The sequence below is a fragment of the Tigriopus californicus genome, chromosome 6 (genome assembly GCF_007210705.1).
Source record: "Tigriopus californicus strain San Diego chromosome 6, Tcal_SD_v2.1, whole genome shotgun sequence".
NCBI classification, from domain to species: domain Eukaryota; kingdom Metazoa; phylum Arthropoda; class Copepoda; order Harpacticoida; family Harpacticidae; genus Tigriopus; species Tigriopus californicus.
The window spans coordinates 10,683,476-10,699,691 of record NC_081445.1 but is presented as its reverse complement, the minus strand read 5'-3'; the positions used below and the strand labels follow the sequence as shown (position 1 = coordinate 10,699,691).

The window sequence follows — 16,216 nt, the reverse complement described above, 5'->3', positions numbered from 1 at the left end:
ATCAACACCAACTCCGAAGTTCTGGTCTACGTATTGGGTAGAAACACTTATTCATCGGTACACGATTCCCCATCAGTTGGTATCATCATTGGTTTAGCAAGTAGTGGTTGGAACCCCAATCGACTACTGAACTTTGTGGCACCGCTCCCATGGATCGATTACGCGTCCCTATTGTCCGACCTCCATCGATCCCGCCACAGCATGTTAAAGCAGGGCGTATTCAAGCCTGCTGACGATGAGCAAACCGGTTGGAACCCCAATCGACTACTGAACTTTGTGGCACCGCTCCCATGGATCGATTACGCGTCCCTATTGTCCGACCTTCATCGATCCCGCCACAATACTTTGATAGCAGGCAGAGCTTAGATATTAGTCGCATGAGAACCCTGTTCTTCGCTTGGATTTGTGCCACGCGTGTCCTTCAATCCTGTCCTGGGAGGCCCTGAATGACCTGTCCCATCAGCCATTGATTTCTGGGCAGGCTATTGTCAATAACGAGGACCAGATCGCTTGGGCAGAGATTTTGGACTGTGCTCTTCCACTTCTGTCTCAACACAGATTCGCAAGGTACTCGCGTTTCCATCAATACCAGAAAACATTGGCCAATTGTTGGATTCTTTTCCACTGTGACCAAACAAAATGGGTTTGATCTTGGTCGGTAAGTAGACGAGTTTCGCCTCCTCGAAGATTCAAAAGGTGGTTTGGTGCAAGGGCTTCCAGGTCATTGGGGTCGTTGAAAGGAGTACTCAACGCCCTTCTGTTCATAATTGCTTCCACTTCGCAAAAAACTGTTTGGAGGCATTCTTCAGAAAGGACATGGCGTTGGTTCTGTAGTAGGGCTTGGAGTATCTGTCGAGCAGTGCGAATAGTTGTTCCCATGCCCCCCCATGATGCGATGCCCCTGGGGCATTGAACTTCCACTTAATCCCATACTGGGAAACGTCTGTTTGAGAGGCTTGAAGTTTCTTGATCTCGTCTTTAAGTTCTCTATTTGACCCGTGGAAATTTGTGCCGTTATCTGATTGTAGGACTTTCACGGCGCCTCGTCGGGCAATAAGTCTTTGAAGAGCGTTCATGAACGAGTCAGTGTTCAAGGAATAAGCTATTTTAAGTGGCAATAGCTAGAGTGGACAGACTAGTAAACATTACCCCATATCTTTTTTCTCGGCTTCGGCCACGTTTAACGAGAAAAGGACCAAAATAATCCACCCCGGAGGCTTGCTTGGGTACCGTATTGGTAGAGCATCCACTTTCCAAGTAGCAAATCCTGGTTTGATCCCAGGCTAGCCGAGTTCAAGCTTCTTTGCGGTAATTAATTACAGCATAAGTTGCTGCTTTAACAGCTTAAATGGGCGAACCTGCGGTCATTCCCGAGGGTGAGGTAATGATTAAGGTTGGCTGTGACGACGAAGTGGGAATATCCCTCAATTGGGACACCCATCTTCAGATGGCAGGCCGACCGAGAGAGCTGCCATCTGACTTCGTAACAAACAAACAAACAATCCACCCCGGTATTTTCTAAGGGCAGAGCTGCTTGAACTCTGTCGGCTGGGAGGTCGGCCATCATTTGCTAGATGGCTTTCCCTCTTATCTTCTTGCATGTCACACAATTTGAAATTTCCCTCCAACCAACTGACTTGCTCCGATGATCCACAATTTTTGTCTAAGCTCAGAGAGGACGTATCCCCTTCCTAAGTGTCCACATCTTTGGTGAGCGGCGCGGACAATGAGCGCGCAAACTCTCGAATCCTTAGGGAGAATGACTGGGAACTTGAAGTCGTCTGAGGCTGAAGCGTTTCGGAGACGGCCTCTGGACTTGAGCAGGCCCTTGACAACCATAGGACTCATGCTGGATAGTTTACTGGTTGGCCGAGCTTGGCTGGGTTTTTCTAGCTCGTTCAATTCATTGCCGAACCACTCTTGTTGAACCATCCTGAAAAAAATTGTCTCCAATTGCTCGTTGGTTTTATCTGGTTTTTGCCGCCCTCCAAACCTGGAGACTGCGACGAATATCAAATAAACCACCCTTTTCAACTTTTGGAATGAGTGGCAATTGCAAGCCAACTTTTCAATCAAACTTGGCCACCATTGTTCCCATAGTTTTCGTGTCCTTTCGGACGTTTTGATCATTTGACTTTTCTTTGGGAATATAAGGAGAAGTGGGCAATTCATCGGACGGTGCCCTTGGAAATTGGGGGCCGGTAAGCCATAATGACTTGAAGCACCTCTGAACGGACAAGCCTGCAAGCTCGGACATCTCTGTCGTCCATTCTTGGTAATTTAGTAAGTTCGTATGGTGGGGTTGGCGTGTCCCATCCATGATTCGCAAGCAAAGTCAAGTCTCAGAAGTGTTGGCGTGCAGGGAGAACCGCTGGAGCGACCATCCCCAAAGGATCGCAGACTGAACTAATAGTAGATAGAAGTTTTCTTTTCATAGACAAATCCTGCTCCGGAAGCACAAAATATTCCAAGCAATCTCTGTCAACACTCCATAGAACCCCGAGAGCACGTTCTACCACACCATCGATTTTGAGCTCTACTCTAGCGTCCAAAGAAGGGGCCCTAAGATCTTGAGGGATCAAGTTCATAACTTCCACGCAATTGGAGATGAACTTAGTAAGTTTGAAACCTCCTTTAGCACAAAGTTGGACGAGCTCCTTTTGTAAGGTCTGGGCCTTTTCTACGGATTTGACCGATTTCAAGAGGTCGTCAACGTAGAAGTTGTTCAGAACAGTACTAGTTGTTTCCCCTCCATATCGGGCCACATGATCTCTTGCTGTCTTCTGGAGAGCGAAGTTGGCGCAACTTGGGGAGCTGACTCCTCCAAAAAGATGTACGGCAAGCCGGAACTCTGGCACTGGATTATCTAGATCTCCATCCAGCCACCACAGTAACCTGAGGAAATCTTTATCGCCTTCAGGTACCTTGACTTGATGGAACATTGCTTCTATGTCCCCCACCAGAGCTACCTTCTCTTGTCTGAAACGAAAGAGCACTCCCAAGAGGCCGTTGATGAGATCAGGTTCTTGGAGTAGCGCTGAATTTAACGACACTCCGATGTATGCGGCAGAGCAATCAAATACAACGCGAAGTGTCCCCGGTTTTCGAGGATTATAGACTCCAGGGGGAGGGATGTACTTGGATTTACTTGGATCCTCTCTGGGGTTCATTGCCGCTTCCATGATACCTTTAGCCAATAGTTCTTCTATTAGGGACTTGCAGTCGGTGAAGTAGGATGGGTCCCTTAACAAATTTCTTTTTAGGCAAAGAACACATTGAAGTGCTTGATCTCTGTTGTTGGGGAATTTTGGTCTGGAACTTCTAAAAGGGAGATTAATGAGATACTGCCCGTCAACGAGGCGAGCACCTCCTTCAACATGTTTTAACCATTGTCGGTCTTCCAAAGATAGACCAAGGGCAGCAGCTCCATCAGGGTCCGGCACGTCATGGTCATACAGTTTTTGGACCATGTCCTTAATGTTTCCGTTGTCTATCTGGATTAAATTGCACTTGTGTCGTCGATTAGAATTTCTTCCCATGGGTCCATGGATAGTCCAACCCAGCTTGGTCCAAAGGGCATAAGGCTTGTCGTCCTTACCTTGCACCACTTTGAGTGGTCTTAAAGCTCCAGGAACGTTCATTCCAATTAAAACTCCAACCTTTGCTGCGGACCATTGGATTGGAAGCTTTGCTAAATGTGGCAATGAGATAATCTGGTCTTGAGTTGGGATATCTCCGCGATCTACCGGTAAGTCCTTGTAAGGTAAAACTTCCGGCAGGGTTACAGTATTTTCGTTCTTCAGGTCCGAGATCTCAAGACCTTTCACGGTTCGGGCTATTATAGGCAATCTCTTCTGTCCCATAGTTGTTAGAAAAACGGTGGTTGGTGTGCCTTCGATGCCTAGTGCCTTGAGGAGTTCCTCTTTGAAGAAAGTGTCTGTGCTATACGGGTCTTGAGCTGCGTAAGTCACGATGTCCTTCTCTAGCCCTTGGATGCGGATCTTGACATGGACCAAAGCCACTGCTATTGCCGGTAGGTCGTCGCCCTTAACATTGCTTAACACCTGGACTCCCCTGACCTTGACTTCCGTGGTTTGCAAAGAGTCCTGACCATCTGATTGTGGCTCTTTCTCATTTCTCATGGAGTCATGGAGAATGGTGGGGTGCCTCCTCGAACAAACGTCGCACACCTTTCGCTGATGATACGCCCTCGCCCAATGGCCCCATTTTAAGCACCCAAAACATCGCCCTCTCAAGACTTCCCGTATTTCTTGCAATGAGAAGCGCTTGGCGTCCCCACAGGTATTAATGGGATGGTTTCTTTCGCAGAATGGGCAAGACCTTAACTCAGTTCGATTTGAGTTTCTAATGAGGCTTGATTGTGACGTGTTGGTTGCGAAAGACAGGTTCCTTCTGTCCTTTGAAATCAAGGAGGTGCTGGGGTCTATTTCCGCTTTTTTCTTTAGGCCATACACTGGATGGTTCCACTCACTTGAGAGATGGCGGATGAAAACGGAGAAATCCTCAAAGCCAGCTTCTTTATTTTGCTTTTCCTCGATCTGCTGAACTGTTTGTCTCCATTTTCTTTGGCAGGGGAGAGGAAGTTTGAGCATTAGCTCGAAACTTAGCTCAGGGTCGTCCAATGTCACAAGGCCTTTCATGTTCTTCATGCCGGTACCACACTTAGTCAGCAACAAGGCGTACTCCTTAATTTTATCTGAATCTTCATTGAAGGGGGGGAAGTCGTTCATTTCTTTGCGAAAGGCGGTTGCTATGCCATACTTGTTTCCATATTCTCGATCCAAGAGCTTCCTTGCCTCCTTGTAGCCATCTTTAGGATCAAGGTGGACACACGCAGATATAAGATCATGAGGTTCGTTTGCAGTGTATTGCAGAAGGTATTGTAGGCGATTTTCCTCGTTGTTGGTTTTCTGCTCGATGAGATAACGGAAAGAGAGCGAGAATACTTGATACTCTGTCAGTTTACCGGAGAATGGGCGCAGATCTTTCTTAGGTAATGTAGATTCCAGCTGGACTGCCAAGACCCGTTCTAGTACGTCCTCTGAGTTAGGACTCTCTACTTTCGAATTGACGGAATCACGAGGCTTGTTCGACATCGTTGAGGCTGGCTTCCGTTCTCTGCTACTTGTTGTGGAACATTGGAATACGCGAAGTTTGAACTTAAGGCCTCCAGTTCTCTGAACGAATGTTCTTTCATTTGCTCGCGCTCAATTTCCATATCTTGATGTCTCTGAGCGAGATATTTTGTTCTTGCATTAGCCTCCGCTTTCTCCGCTTTCAACTCCCTTAATCTCTGGATGTGTATCTTTTGAAGCTCCAAATCTTTCCTTCTGACCTCAGCAAGAATTCGTGCGGATGTTGCGGAAGATGCATTGGAATGATGGGACGCTATTGACACCCTGGAGGCACTATCTTCTGGTTCAACGTCGGATTCCGCACCTTTCGAGCCAAGAAGGCTTTGGATTTTACGCTTAAATTCGATCTTGTCGTCAATGTGCTAAGCGGACCATAAACACATTTACGTATACTGGTCTTCGTCTCCGGGGAGAAAAGCGGCCCATTCCACCTCTAACTCGGCCAAAAGCCTGATGAACCGGTTGAATTCCTCCCTGATCAAGTTCCAAGGAGTGACATCTCGATCCAACCACTCCTCGATCTTTTTCTTTGCCAAAGTGACAGACGACAGCTTTCCTCTGGGTTTCTTTATCTTATCACTGACCTTTCTCGGATGACGTTAGCAAGACTATTGAATGGTCGACCCTATCTCAAGAACATGATGATCTGACAGATCACTAGGTGTCACATGGACATACTGGATCAGACCAGGGTCATTGAAAAAGACGAAGTCTAGAACGCTATTCTCTCTAGTGGCTCCACCAACAAGCATGGAGAAATTGCGCAAGATCGCAAACTCCTACAGCTTTTCGAACGACTCCAGGGAACGACAAGTCCTCTGCAAAGAAAGCATTCGACCAAAATGCTCGATCCAACTCATTTCCTGTGAATTTCAGAGTTGGCAAGAACGAGCTTACAGAACATGAAGGGGGGCCTATACATTGTGACAATGGACACATCAAAAATCTTAACGTGACAAACGAAGACCTCAACTTCTCCATTCGACATTTGTGGATGACTAATTTGAAGATCATTCCTAACGTATAGGCAGACACCTCCATGTGGAGAAATGGGATTATCAGGTCGTATCCTATCACAACGAGTAAAGTAGAAACCCATTATGGCCAGTTCTTCATCTAAGACCCCTGGCCGAAACCAGGTTTCTGTTATAGAGATGAATGAAATCTCTCTCTCACTCAAGGGCTAGTTCCTCTAAAATCTTAGCCTTTGGACTGTCTTTTTTTAGAAGTCAGACAATGCACGTTCAAGTATAGCCTCTTAACGGGCCTCTCAAGTTAACAAGATCTTGGACCATCCTCTCTAGCAATAAAATATCCCGCTTATCAGCAAAGCTACGTTCTACTGGAGGCATAGCATGGGCTAATGGGGATAGTTGGTTTTGGGAAATGGCTTGGGCAGCTACATGAGAATAGGAAAGTATGTGGGGAATAGGGGAAGGACAAGGAAAATTAGTAAGGAGGGTATTTAAGGATTAGGGTGGATTGAGTAATTAAAGGAAGAGGAGGGAAGTTGGAGAGAGTGTAGAAGGTAGGAGGAGGGCGGAGGGCGGAAGGTGAATGGTTTAAGGTCAAGAGGTTTAGGAATAGGATCAGCTTTAAAAGTACGAAACTGTACTATCCTATTTTTCGGCTTTCTTTGCGTCCCTTCTACGTGGACAGAGGTACACCGTAAGTTTATGCATGTCTTAAGTCTCATGGACTGACGGCACATGTACGGGTGGAAAAACGACAACCTACTCTTGTACTTCTCAAAAAACTCGAGAAGCTTTTGACACCATTTAGGGTGGTCAAACTTCCAGCCTTTTCCTTTTTCAGGACATGGCTGCTTCCCGTAATAAGAAAGACTGTTTTCTCTACAACTGTCTTTCCCTGTTCTATTTCAAGAGGAGGTACTACTTTAACCTCTACATTGGACAAATCAGTCGACTTCCTAACTACTGGGTGGGCCTGTTCTTCAAGCAGCACCCTGGTTTCATTGACCCAAGCAACAAAAGCCTCCATAATAAAGGGCTCATTGACTATGGAATGATCCTTCCCTGCTAAGACCAAGTCCAAATATTGTCTAGCTTCTTTAATGACTTTTCCAAAAATAGATTCCATCATGAATGGAGGAGTAACTATCTATGAGCAGCAAAATCAAGAGACCAAGAAAAAAAGAATTAAAAAGGCTGTGCAATCTTGTCCTGAGGTCCAGGACAACAGAGCAAAATAGGAATGAACTACTTCACATCAAACTGAACATACAATGCAAAGATGGAGATAGTGTTGCGGCCACCCTGGGCATGAACAGCTGATGCGTTCCGTCCACGTGAAAGAACACCCGAATATTGAGTGAACCATTAATACACGATGTACGACCTTGCGGAAACAAACTATTGGGAACGTCTCTACCTATTGTTCCCTCTTTTTGATTATTACTAACGTATTATGTATACCTTGTTCGTAGAAACTCTCAATACAATAAAGAGAACGTCTCAATATCGTTATAACGAGCCAACATTTTACTCCATGGAGTAACATCAGTTGTCCATGAACGCGTTTACTTGACTAGCCCTATTAATGTGGATTTCTCCAAAGCATTCGACCGGGTGGACCGAATGCGGTTATTCCTCAAACTCCAACTGTGGGGAGTTCCGCGTTCAATCTGTGTCCTGTTGTCCAACATCTATGCGGGACTCAGATGCTCCATTCGTTCTGGTGAGGACCTATCCCCCTGCTACTTCACTTCCGTTGGCCTTCCGCAGGGGGATCCTCTATCGCCAATTCTTTTCAATCTTTATGTATCCGACCTGCCCGAAGCCCTCACCCACCAAGGCCCCACCATCAACCATTGTATGGTACAATATCTTCAATATGCAGACGACCTGGTTCTCTTGGCTGATTCAGCCGTGGAATTGCAAAATGCCATCAATGCACTCCACGGTTATTGCCAAGAGAACGGCCTTCAAGTCAATAATATCAAGACGAAGGCCATGGTTTTCCATAAAGGTCGTCTGCCTCCCACCTCCTTCCATATCCACCATAGTCCGATTGAAATCGTCAATAATTTTAATTATGTCGGTTTCACATTCTCCACTCAACTCTCCTTTACCAACCATCTTAAATCATCAATAGTAAAAGCCAAGGCCAGGATCGGATACATGTACAATAGACTTCCTATCAAGAATCTCCCCCTTCCAATAGTTCTTCAACTCTTCCGGACCTACATCTCTCCAATTTTCCTTTATGGCCTTCACCTTTGGCTTCCCAACTCCGCCCAATCCGCCCTCAAATCCGCCGATGCCACCTTCACCAAGTTCCTCAAACGATACCTGTGCGTGCCCCAATATGCCAATAATGCATGGACGCATTTTCTATGCGAAACCGAGCCCCTCACCATCGGGCTGGCAAGGTTAGTGTCCAACAGTGTTGGGAACCTGACCTTTCCGGAGGTGATGTCCGGACACAAGTTGTCCTTCCCGGTCAAGGACTTAATAATACCTTACTGTCCTTGGCCCGACATCCCGTCAGAGTATTAGTGGTCACGTACCTTTGTCCGGCTCCCGACCCAATGCCATCAACGACGGGAGCTGACAAAAGATCTGTTCAATCTGACCCACCCACTCTACTGCAATAACCAAGATTTTCATCATTTACCTCTCCCCACCTGTTTATGTACTATCTGCAATTTCCCTCTTCACTTTTTTCATGTGCACTGAACCAATGCTAGTCAAACTTATCGTGATACCACACTTTGGTCAACTATTTTACCATTCTTGACCATTTTATTCTTTTATCAATCGATTGTTGTATATGATATTTATACATACAGTTTTTTACATTTTGCAATCTGAATAATAATAGAATATGTGATTTGCTCTGCTATTGCCCAATCTTCTGAACATGTTACGTGTGTTATGCCCAAAAAGAATGTTTTCATTATCCTACCGCTCTTTCTACATGCATATTTGTAAGATTCACAAGAAATTAAAAGAAAACAAGACCAACAAACGATTCATGGGAATGATTAAACTTGCCTATAGGGAGATTTCACGAAGTGTGATTGTCCCTTGCCACCCAGCGTCAGCTGACCTGAAATCATGCTCATCCAGTACAGCCCCTGTGGAGCTTGAGCATTCTAGTTACTTGGTTTTCTATGATCACGCCGCATATGTTGGAGACTCAATAATGCACTCTCTCTTTACAATGTTTAAAGCCAAGAAATCTCTTCCAAAAGTCCTTAGAACAATACTCTACAATGCCCACATAAAAAGAAGGCTTGAGTATGGGCTTGAATTTTTCCGGTCCGGATCTGCTGCAAAAGGTTTGGTCACGCTTCAAAAGAGAGCCGTCCGATGGATCGCTGGAGAGAAAAGAAATGCCTATACTGATGGCCTTTTCAAACCCCTAAATGTTTTAAAAATCAAGGACTTAGCTAAACAAAATCAGATGAGGTTTCTCTTTTGCTGCATGAAAGGAACCGTCCCCAGTGTAGTCAACCTCTACACTTTCAAAGTACGAAGAGGCAGTGATATCTATTTTAGCTCACCTTTAGTCAAATCAACATGGCTTAAAAATCTCCCTCTTCATCTTGTGCCAAAACCATGGAACGATTTTTATACGCAAACTAATTTGAAAACCTCTTGCCAAGACTCATTGAAACTCCAGAAATTACAAACGCTGAACACTTTCCTAAACTCATATTCATCAGACTGCCATTTAAAGAACTGTTTTGCATGTAATTCTTAATGATTTTATGTGTCTTTTTGTTCTTGATCTTTATTCCGTAATCTGACTGACAATGAGATCTGTTGTAAAGACGCTCCGGTGAATGTTGTGTTAAAGTGGCATGCTGCAATATGACATACGAGTTTTAAACATCTTTTGCGTAATGAGTGCGAGGGCGTCCTACACTTAGGAGCCCTTTCTATCCCTCTGTGATATAGACTTCCATGAAAACAAGTCTTATGGCTTATGGAAGTCTTGGGGAGCTGCTGCCTTTTAACATCATGAACTATTAGTATTTAAACCCCTGAAATACATACAATAAAAAAAGTTCTCCTGGTATTGATAGTGTGACATCTTAGTTTCCGATGAGATGTTCACAGGTTCTTGGTGCTGTTTTGTCGTACTTGATGCGTTGCATCTTCAACCACGGCAAATTTCCTTCCTCTCTGAAGATAGCTTGAAGCGAGTTCAAGTATTCAAATGATCTATTTTCACTATTTTTGCCAACATGAAAGACAGACCTGAGCATGAGAAAATGAGTGAGGTTCGCGAGGCGCCACATAACCCCCGGGCCAGATCCGGCTTTATACGGGTCGAAATTGCTGAGGTGGGGCAACGACGCGACCAGCACTGGTCACTACAGGAGGAGGTTTGGAAGCGTCAAAATATGTTGGCTTCAAGCGGTCAATAGATACGTTATCAGCTTTTCCATTGATGTCCACTAAGAACGTCTTGTCTCGTTGTGAAAGGACACGATAGGGGCCTTTGTAAGGCGGTTCCAAAGGCGGGCGAACCCTGTCTACCATTACCCAAACGAAAGGGCACAAAGACAAATCGCCAGGGGCGAAAGTTGCGGAGCCCCCATGGAATTTGGATTGAGGTGGAACCAAATTGGCGAATTGATCGCAAAGGCTCCAAAAATGTTCGGCGGGCGTAGACAGGGCAGTAGGATGAACGCACAAGGTTCCAGGTACTCTCAACGATGTCCTGTAAACCAATTGGGCAGGTGACAAGTTGGTGTCATCTTTGGGAGCGCATCGGATTCCAAAAAGGATCCAAGGGAGGTGGTAAAACCAGTGAGGGCCAGCCAAACGAGCGCGTAAGGCGTCCTTAAGTTGACGATGAAATCGTTCAATGAGGCCGTTGGCTTGGGGATGATATGATGTGGTGTGGTGCAACTTCGTCCCCATTAAGAGCGAGAGCTCATGCCATAAGGAAGAAGTGAATTGAGCCCCCCCCCGGTCAGTGATGATCGTTTCTGGTAAACCGAAACGACAGATCCAACCTGATAGTAACGCACGAGCACAGGACAGGGCGGTCACATCAACTAATTGGATGGCCTCTGGCCAACGGCTGAATCAATCAATGATGGTCAGCAAGTATTTGTGACCCACCAAAACATCCAATGGGCCTACCAGATCGGGGTTGATCACCTGGAACAGAGCCGAGGGAACGTCCATATGTTGGATTGGGGCTTTGGTGTGACGCACAACCTTTCCTCGTTGACAACCAATACACTGGGCTGTCCATTTGGGCACGTCCCGTTTGAGACCGTGCCACACGAAATGTTTGGCCAAAAGCGTTTGGCGGGCTCGAGTACCTGGGTGGGCCATGGAATGAATGGAATCGAAAACCAGTGGGCAGAGGCTTGACGGGACCCAGGGACGGGGGGCGCCTTGCGAGACGTCGCATAGGACGGGTAAGCCGGGAGAAAATTCGATGTCAAGTACGGACGACCGCCAATTCTTGGTCGGCTTGTTGTGCCTCATAAAGGGTTTGAGGCAAGATGGAATCCGACAAGGTGCAGACACGCAAAGAGGAGTCGGCCACCACGTTCTGTTTGCCCGCCACATGTTGAATTCGATTGGTGTATTCGGATATGTAGGACAGTTGACGTTGTTGACGACCAGAAACAGGCTTGCTGCTTTTGGCCAAAGCGTAAGTCAGAGGTTTGTGATCCCGACCTTCCACAAAATACCGAAAGTGGTGAACGGCCAAGTAGATTGAAAGTAATTCCCGGTCGAAAGTACTATACTTAAGCTCAGGTGGGCGCAATTTGTGCCAAAAGAAAGCCAGTGGTTGCCAGCCTTGCCTTGTGCGCTGCTCTAGCATAGCGCCAACGGCCACGCTGGACACGTCCGTTGTTAGAGCAAGAGGGGCCGATCTATCGGGGAAAGTGAGCAGGGTGGTTTCAGCCAATTTCTTCTTGGCTAATTCCACATGTTGAGCCAGTGGTGCGTCTAGGACATAGTCTTTGGGTTTCTTTTTGAGAAGATCATGCAGGGGTGATAGGACTTGGGCTAGACTTGGGATGAACCGGTGGTAAAACACAATCATTCCCAGAAATTCCCGCAAGGTCTGTTGAGTGCTTGGGAGTGGAAAATCCCGAATGGTTTGCACATGACTTGGCATGGGCTCGATGCCCAAGTGCGAGATGACATGGCCCAAAAAAGTCAGTTTAGATTGTCCAAATACGCACTTCTTTCGGTTGATGACCAAACCGTTAGAAGATAACCGGGCGAACAAGGTACAAGGGAGATGGTTGTAGCGCAGTTGGTTAACGGGCGACCGAGCTTTGCTCGGGTTCATGGGTTCGATCCCAGGTCTCCCCCCCATACTTTAGTGGATTACATCGCCTCGAACGGCGGTCCTCGAACCCATAATGGGACGTCCTAATAGTATACATAATATATATGTGTGTCAAATCTTAATCCAATGAGACCCAAACTCGCAATAAAGATTTTTTTTAAAAAACATGGTCATATTGGGAAGGACTGGCTACCAAATTATCATCAAGATAAACATAAACAAACGGCAGATCTCCCAGGACTGAATCCATCATACGTTGAAAAGTTTGGGCAGCGTTGCGGAGTCCGAAAGGCATCTTGACGAACTCAAACAAACCAAAAGGTGTTATAATAGCCGTCTTGTGAATGTCTTCAGGAGCCATGGGTATTTGATTATATCCGCGGACAAGATCGATCTTGGAAAACACTTGACAACCATTTAACCCCTCCGAAAAGGCTTGTATGTGGGGAATAGGGTAACTGTCAGGATTGGTCTTCTTATTTAATGTGCGGTAATCGCCACAACAACGCCAAGTACCATCTGGCTTGGGGATGACATGTAAAGCTGAAGCATATTGACTTTTGGACCGACGACATATCCCCAAATCCATCATTTGATGAAAATCAACTTTGGCGGCCTCCAACTTTTCCCCAGTCAATCTTCGTGCTTTAGCATGGACAGGATGACCAGAAGTGGGAAGGTGATGGAACACTCCATGCTTGGGAGAGATGTCATTGAAAGCGGGGTTGAGAATTTCCGGAAAGTCATTCAATAATGAAGAAAAAGGGTCGGTGGCCAAGTGGCACACGAGAGTGAGACATGGGGCAATGGCTTTGCCCAAGTAGCCTGGAATTGACCGGCGAGACATGGGGTCTATCAGGCGGTGATTGACCAAATCCACCATTATGTTATTAGCACGGAGAAAATCGGCCCCAAGAATTGCCTGATCCAGTGCCGCCAGGAAGAAGGTCCAAGTAAAGACATGATCACCGAAATTTAATTCACGCGTTACTCTGCCATAACAACAAATGACAGAACCCTTAGTGGCGGAAAAGGAGGGTGTTCCAATAGACGTAGCTTGCATGGTACGCGGGACGGGCAATATGCTAACTTGAGCCCCGGAATTGACTAGGTATGATAAGTTATTCTTTTTATTTGTAACGAATAATAGACGGCCGCCAAGGTTACTTATTGGGGGCCGTACTCCTCGTTTCCCTGGACGGTGATGACTTGAGATCTTTTAGGTGGGGGAACGGAATCACAGAAGGTCTTGCTAAAGGAACATTGACCTTCCCAACGGTTATGGAAGCGGCAAACACGGTCCTGGTGGTCTCCCGGAGTCTGAGTCCAATGGTTGGATACCGCATGAACAAAAGGTTGACGAGCCACCATGACTTTGTCCACAGCCAAGGCCAGATTTCTAGGCGACGAGTTGTCTAGTTGAGGGATTAAATGGGCTCGTGTATCCTCTGGCACTTGATCCATAAACAACGTTTTGAAAAGGAAGCACGCCTCGTGATCACCTAACAGGCCTAACATCTTGTCCATCAATTCCAAAGGAGTGTGGTTGCCTAAGGTGGAGACTTGAATAAGGCGATGGGCCCGTTGATAAGATGACAAGATAAACGTAGACAATAACATGTCCTTCAGGATCTCGTAGCGGGGTTCTTTCAAAGGGGGCGCAGCAAGACGATCCACCACGCGTTTAGCCATCGACTGGTCCAAGGCCGACACTACATGATGATATTTGGTCTCATCAGCAACGATGCCTTTCAGCGCGAATTGAGATTCCGCTTGAGCGAACCACACTAAAGGGGCTTCAGGCCAAAACGACGGCAGTTTGACTGTGGCGGCCGAGATCATAGGAAGGCTGGAGGAATTGGAAGATGCTTTGATAGAAGTTGCCATGGCGAAAGATCAACAATACGAGCTGAAGACGCACGTCGGGGTCACCATTGAAGCGAGTTCAAGTATTCGAATGATCTATTTTCACTATTTTTGCCAACATGAAAGACAGACCTGAGCATGAGAAAATGAGTGAGGTTCGCGAGGCGCCACAAGCTCACGTTGTTCCAAATTTCAAAGGGGGAGGGATATAAGTCGCTCCCCAGTTACCATAGGGCCGATTTTTGTCACTTCGGTTATTTCAAAGGTGTTTGAGAAGATCATCAAGTCCAAACTTGTTCAATTTCTTTATGTTCATGATGTCTTTCTTCCTAACCAGCACTGGTTCCGAGCACATTTTAGCACAGTTACCCAACTGATTGAGCATTTAGAGCACGTCATTGAGGGACTGGATAGACACGAGTCAGTTGACGTTGTTGATCTTGATTTGCCAGGGCCTTGGTAAAGTAGATCATGGCCTTTCGTTGATTAGACTTCATGACATTGGGCTCCAAGGCAAGGTTCTCAATTGGATGAGCAGCTTCATTCATGATAAGAAGCAAATTGTCAAGGTCGAGGGATCCCTTAGTGACATACATGATGTCAAGTCAGGTGTTCCCCAGGGTTCGATCTTAGGGCCCCTCCTTTTCATAATTTTCGTTGCCCAAAAAAAGCTTAGTTTTGCCGCCAGTCTCTCTTCTTATGCTTAGAGACTAAAATAGGTGGGATTGTATAGTGTTCAGAGAAGGTACGAAAGGTATCTGATACCGCAAGTCTTCTAAAGCATTCATGAGCTTTGTCCCAATCCAGGATTTAGGGTCAATTCTAGTGACCATAGAGGCTTAATGTATGTTTTGAGAGTTCTTTCCAGATCTCGAGAATCCAGACTAGTTCGACCAATGAAGTCCACTTCTCTTCTTTCTCGGGCTCCTTCATTGTTTAATTGCTTCCCTCTAATATTTGTAGGTGTGCCATATCTATTTCGCGACGCGAAAGTTGGGATAGTAGTTACAAGACGTTTATTAGAGTATGAACAATATACATCTGAACGAAGATTGTAGACTCGGAACATACTCCTGGGAATCAGACGAGTCCATACCAAGAGCAACAACGACACAAATCATTGTAATACAACACACCTCCCCAAATATATTTTACCAAACATTCGATTGAATAATCATTACTTGAACCAAAAACAACAGAGCAAACATAAAGTTCTGATCAAGATTAAGACGAACCTGTCCAATACGGGAAACTGCTTTGAATCATGGTTCACACGGGTAAATTTGTTCAACCAATTCAACTGCAGATCAACAACCCCATCACAAGCAGTTGTAGTACCGTGGTTGAACATCTTCTTTGGCTAGTCGATATCCACACCATTAAACTGAAGCAATGTAGTCGGGATAATACAATCTGTTGCCCCAGTCTCCAGTATGGGCAAGACCTAAAAATACTAAAGGTCCCTAGTGGCTGAAATGTGCGTCAGCTCAGTAATGAAAACAAACCGAGTCCTCCCAAGCCATACGGGCAAGGTTTGACCTCCAGATAGAGCGAATAGCCCGTGGATTAGAGCGAGAACATGAAGGTTATGAATGATATTGGTTGAGATCTCCTCTCTTGTTTCAAAAAGTGAAGGAAGGCACATGATCAGGCCGGCGTTTGTGATGCTCAGTCAGATTGGATGACAGGATCAGAATGTATGGATCAGACAGATTCTAAAGTTGTTCGTTCCACAATGGGTTTGGTTGGGCTGCCTTGAAGGCAAAGGAAAACCACCAAGCCATCACCAAAAGTATGGTGGCTGTTTAGCAGCACATAAATTTGCAGGCGGCCTTGTTTTTGGGAAATGTCTTCAGCCACACCTCGGGTCACACTTGGACAGGGTCAATGAATCAACT

At 45.9% G+C, this 16,216-nt stretch overlaps 3 protein-coding genes across 3 annotated transcripts in view; 1 reads left to right on the top strand and 2 right to left on the bottom strand.

Annotated features, from left to right (window-relative positions):
* Window positions 1-2,342: 2,342 nt before the first annotated feature.
* On the bottom strand, window positions 2,343-5,117 carry LOC131882509 (uncharacterized). The gene has a single exon (XM_059229664.1). It carries the CDS (start codon window positions 5,115-5,117, stop codon window positions 2,343-2,345), a length of 2,775 nt encoding a protein of 924 aa, XP_059085647.1.
* Window positions 5,118-10,447: 5,330 nt separating this feature from the next.
* LOC131882508 (uncharacterized) lies at window positions 10,448-11,053 on the bottom strand. Its single transcript, XM_059229662.1, has one exon. It carries the CDS (start codon window positions 11,051-11,053, stop codon window positions 10,448-10,450), a length of 606 nt encoding a protein of 201 aa, XP_059085645.1.
* A 453-nt stretch (window positions 11,054-11,506) lies between these two features.
* LOC131882507 (uncharacterized) overlaps window positions 11,507-16,216 on the top strand; it is a 34,507-nt gene continuing 29,797 nt past the window's right edge. The window contains exon 1 of the mRNA XM_059229661.1: window positions 11,507-11,562. The gene's annotated coding sequence lies outside the window, so the exon portion shown is untranslated. The remainder of the gene's footprint in view (window positions 11,563-16,216) is intronic.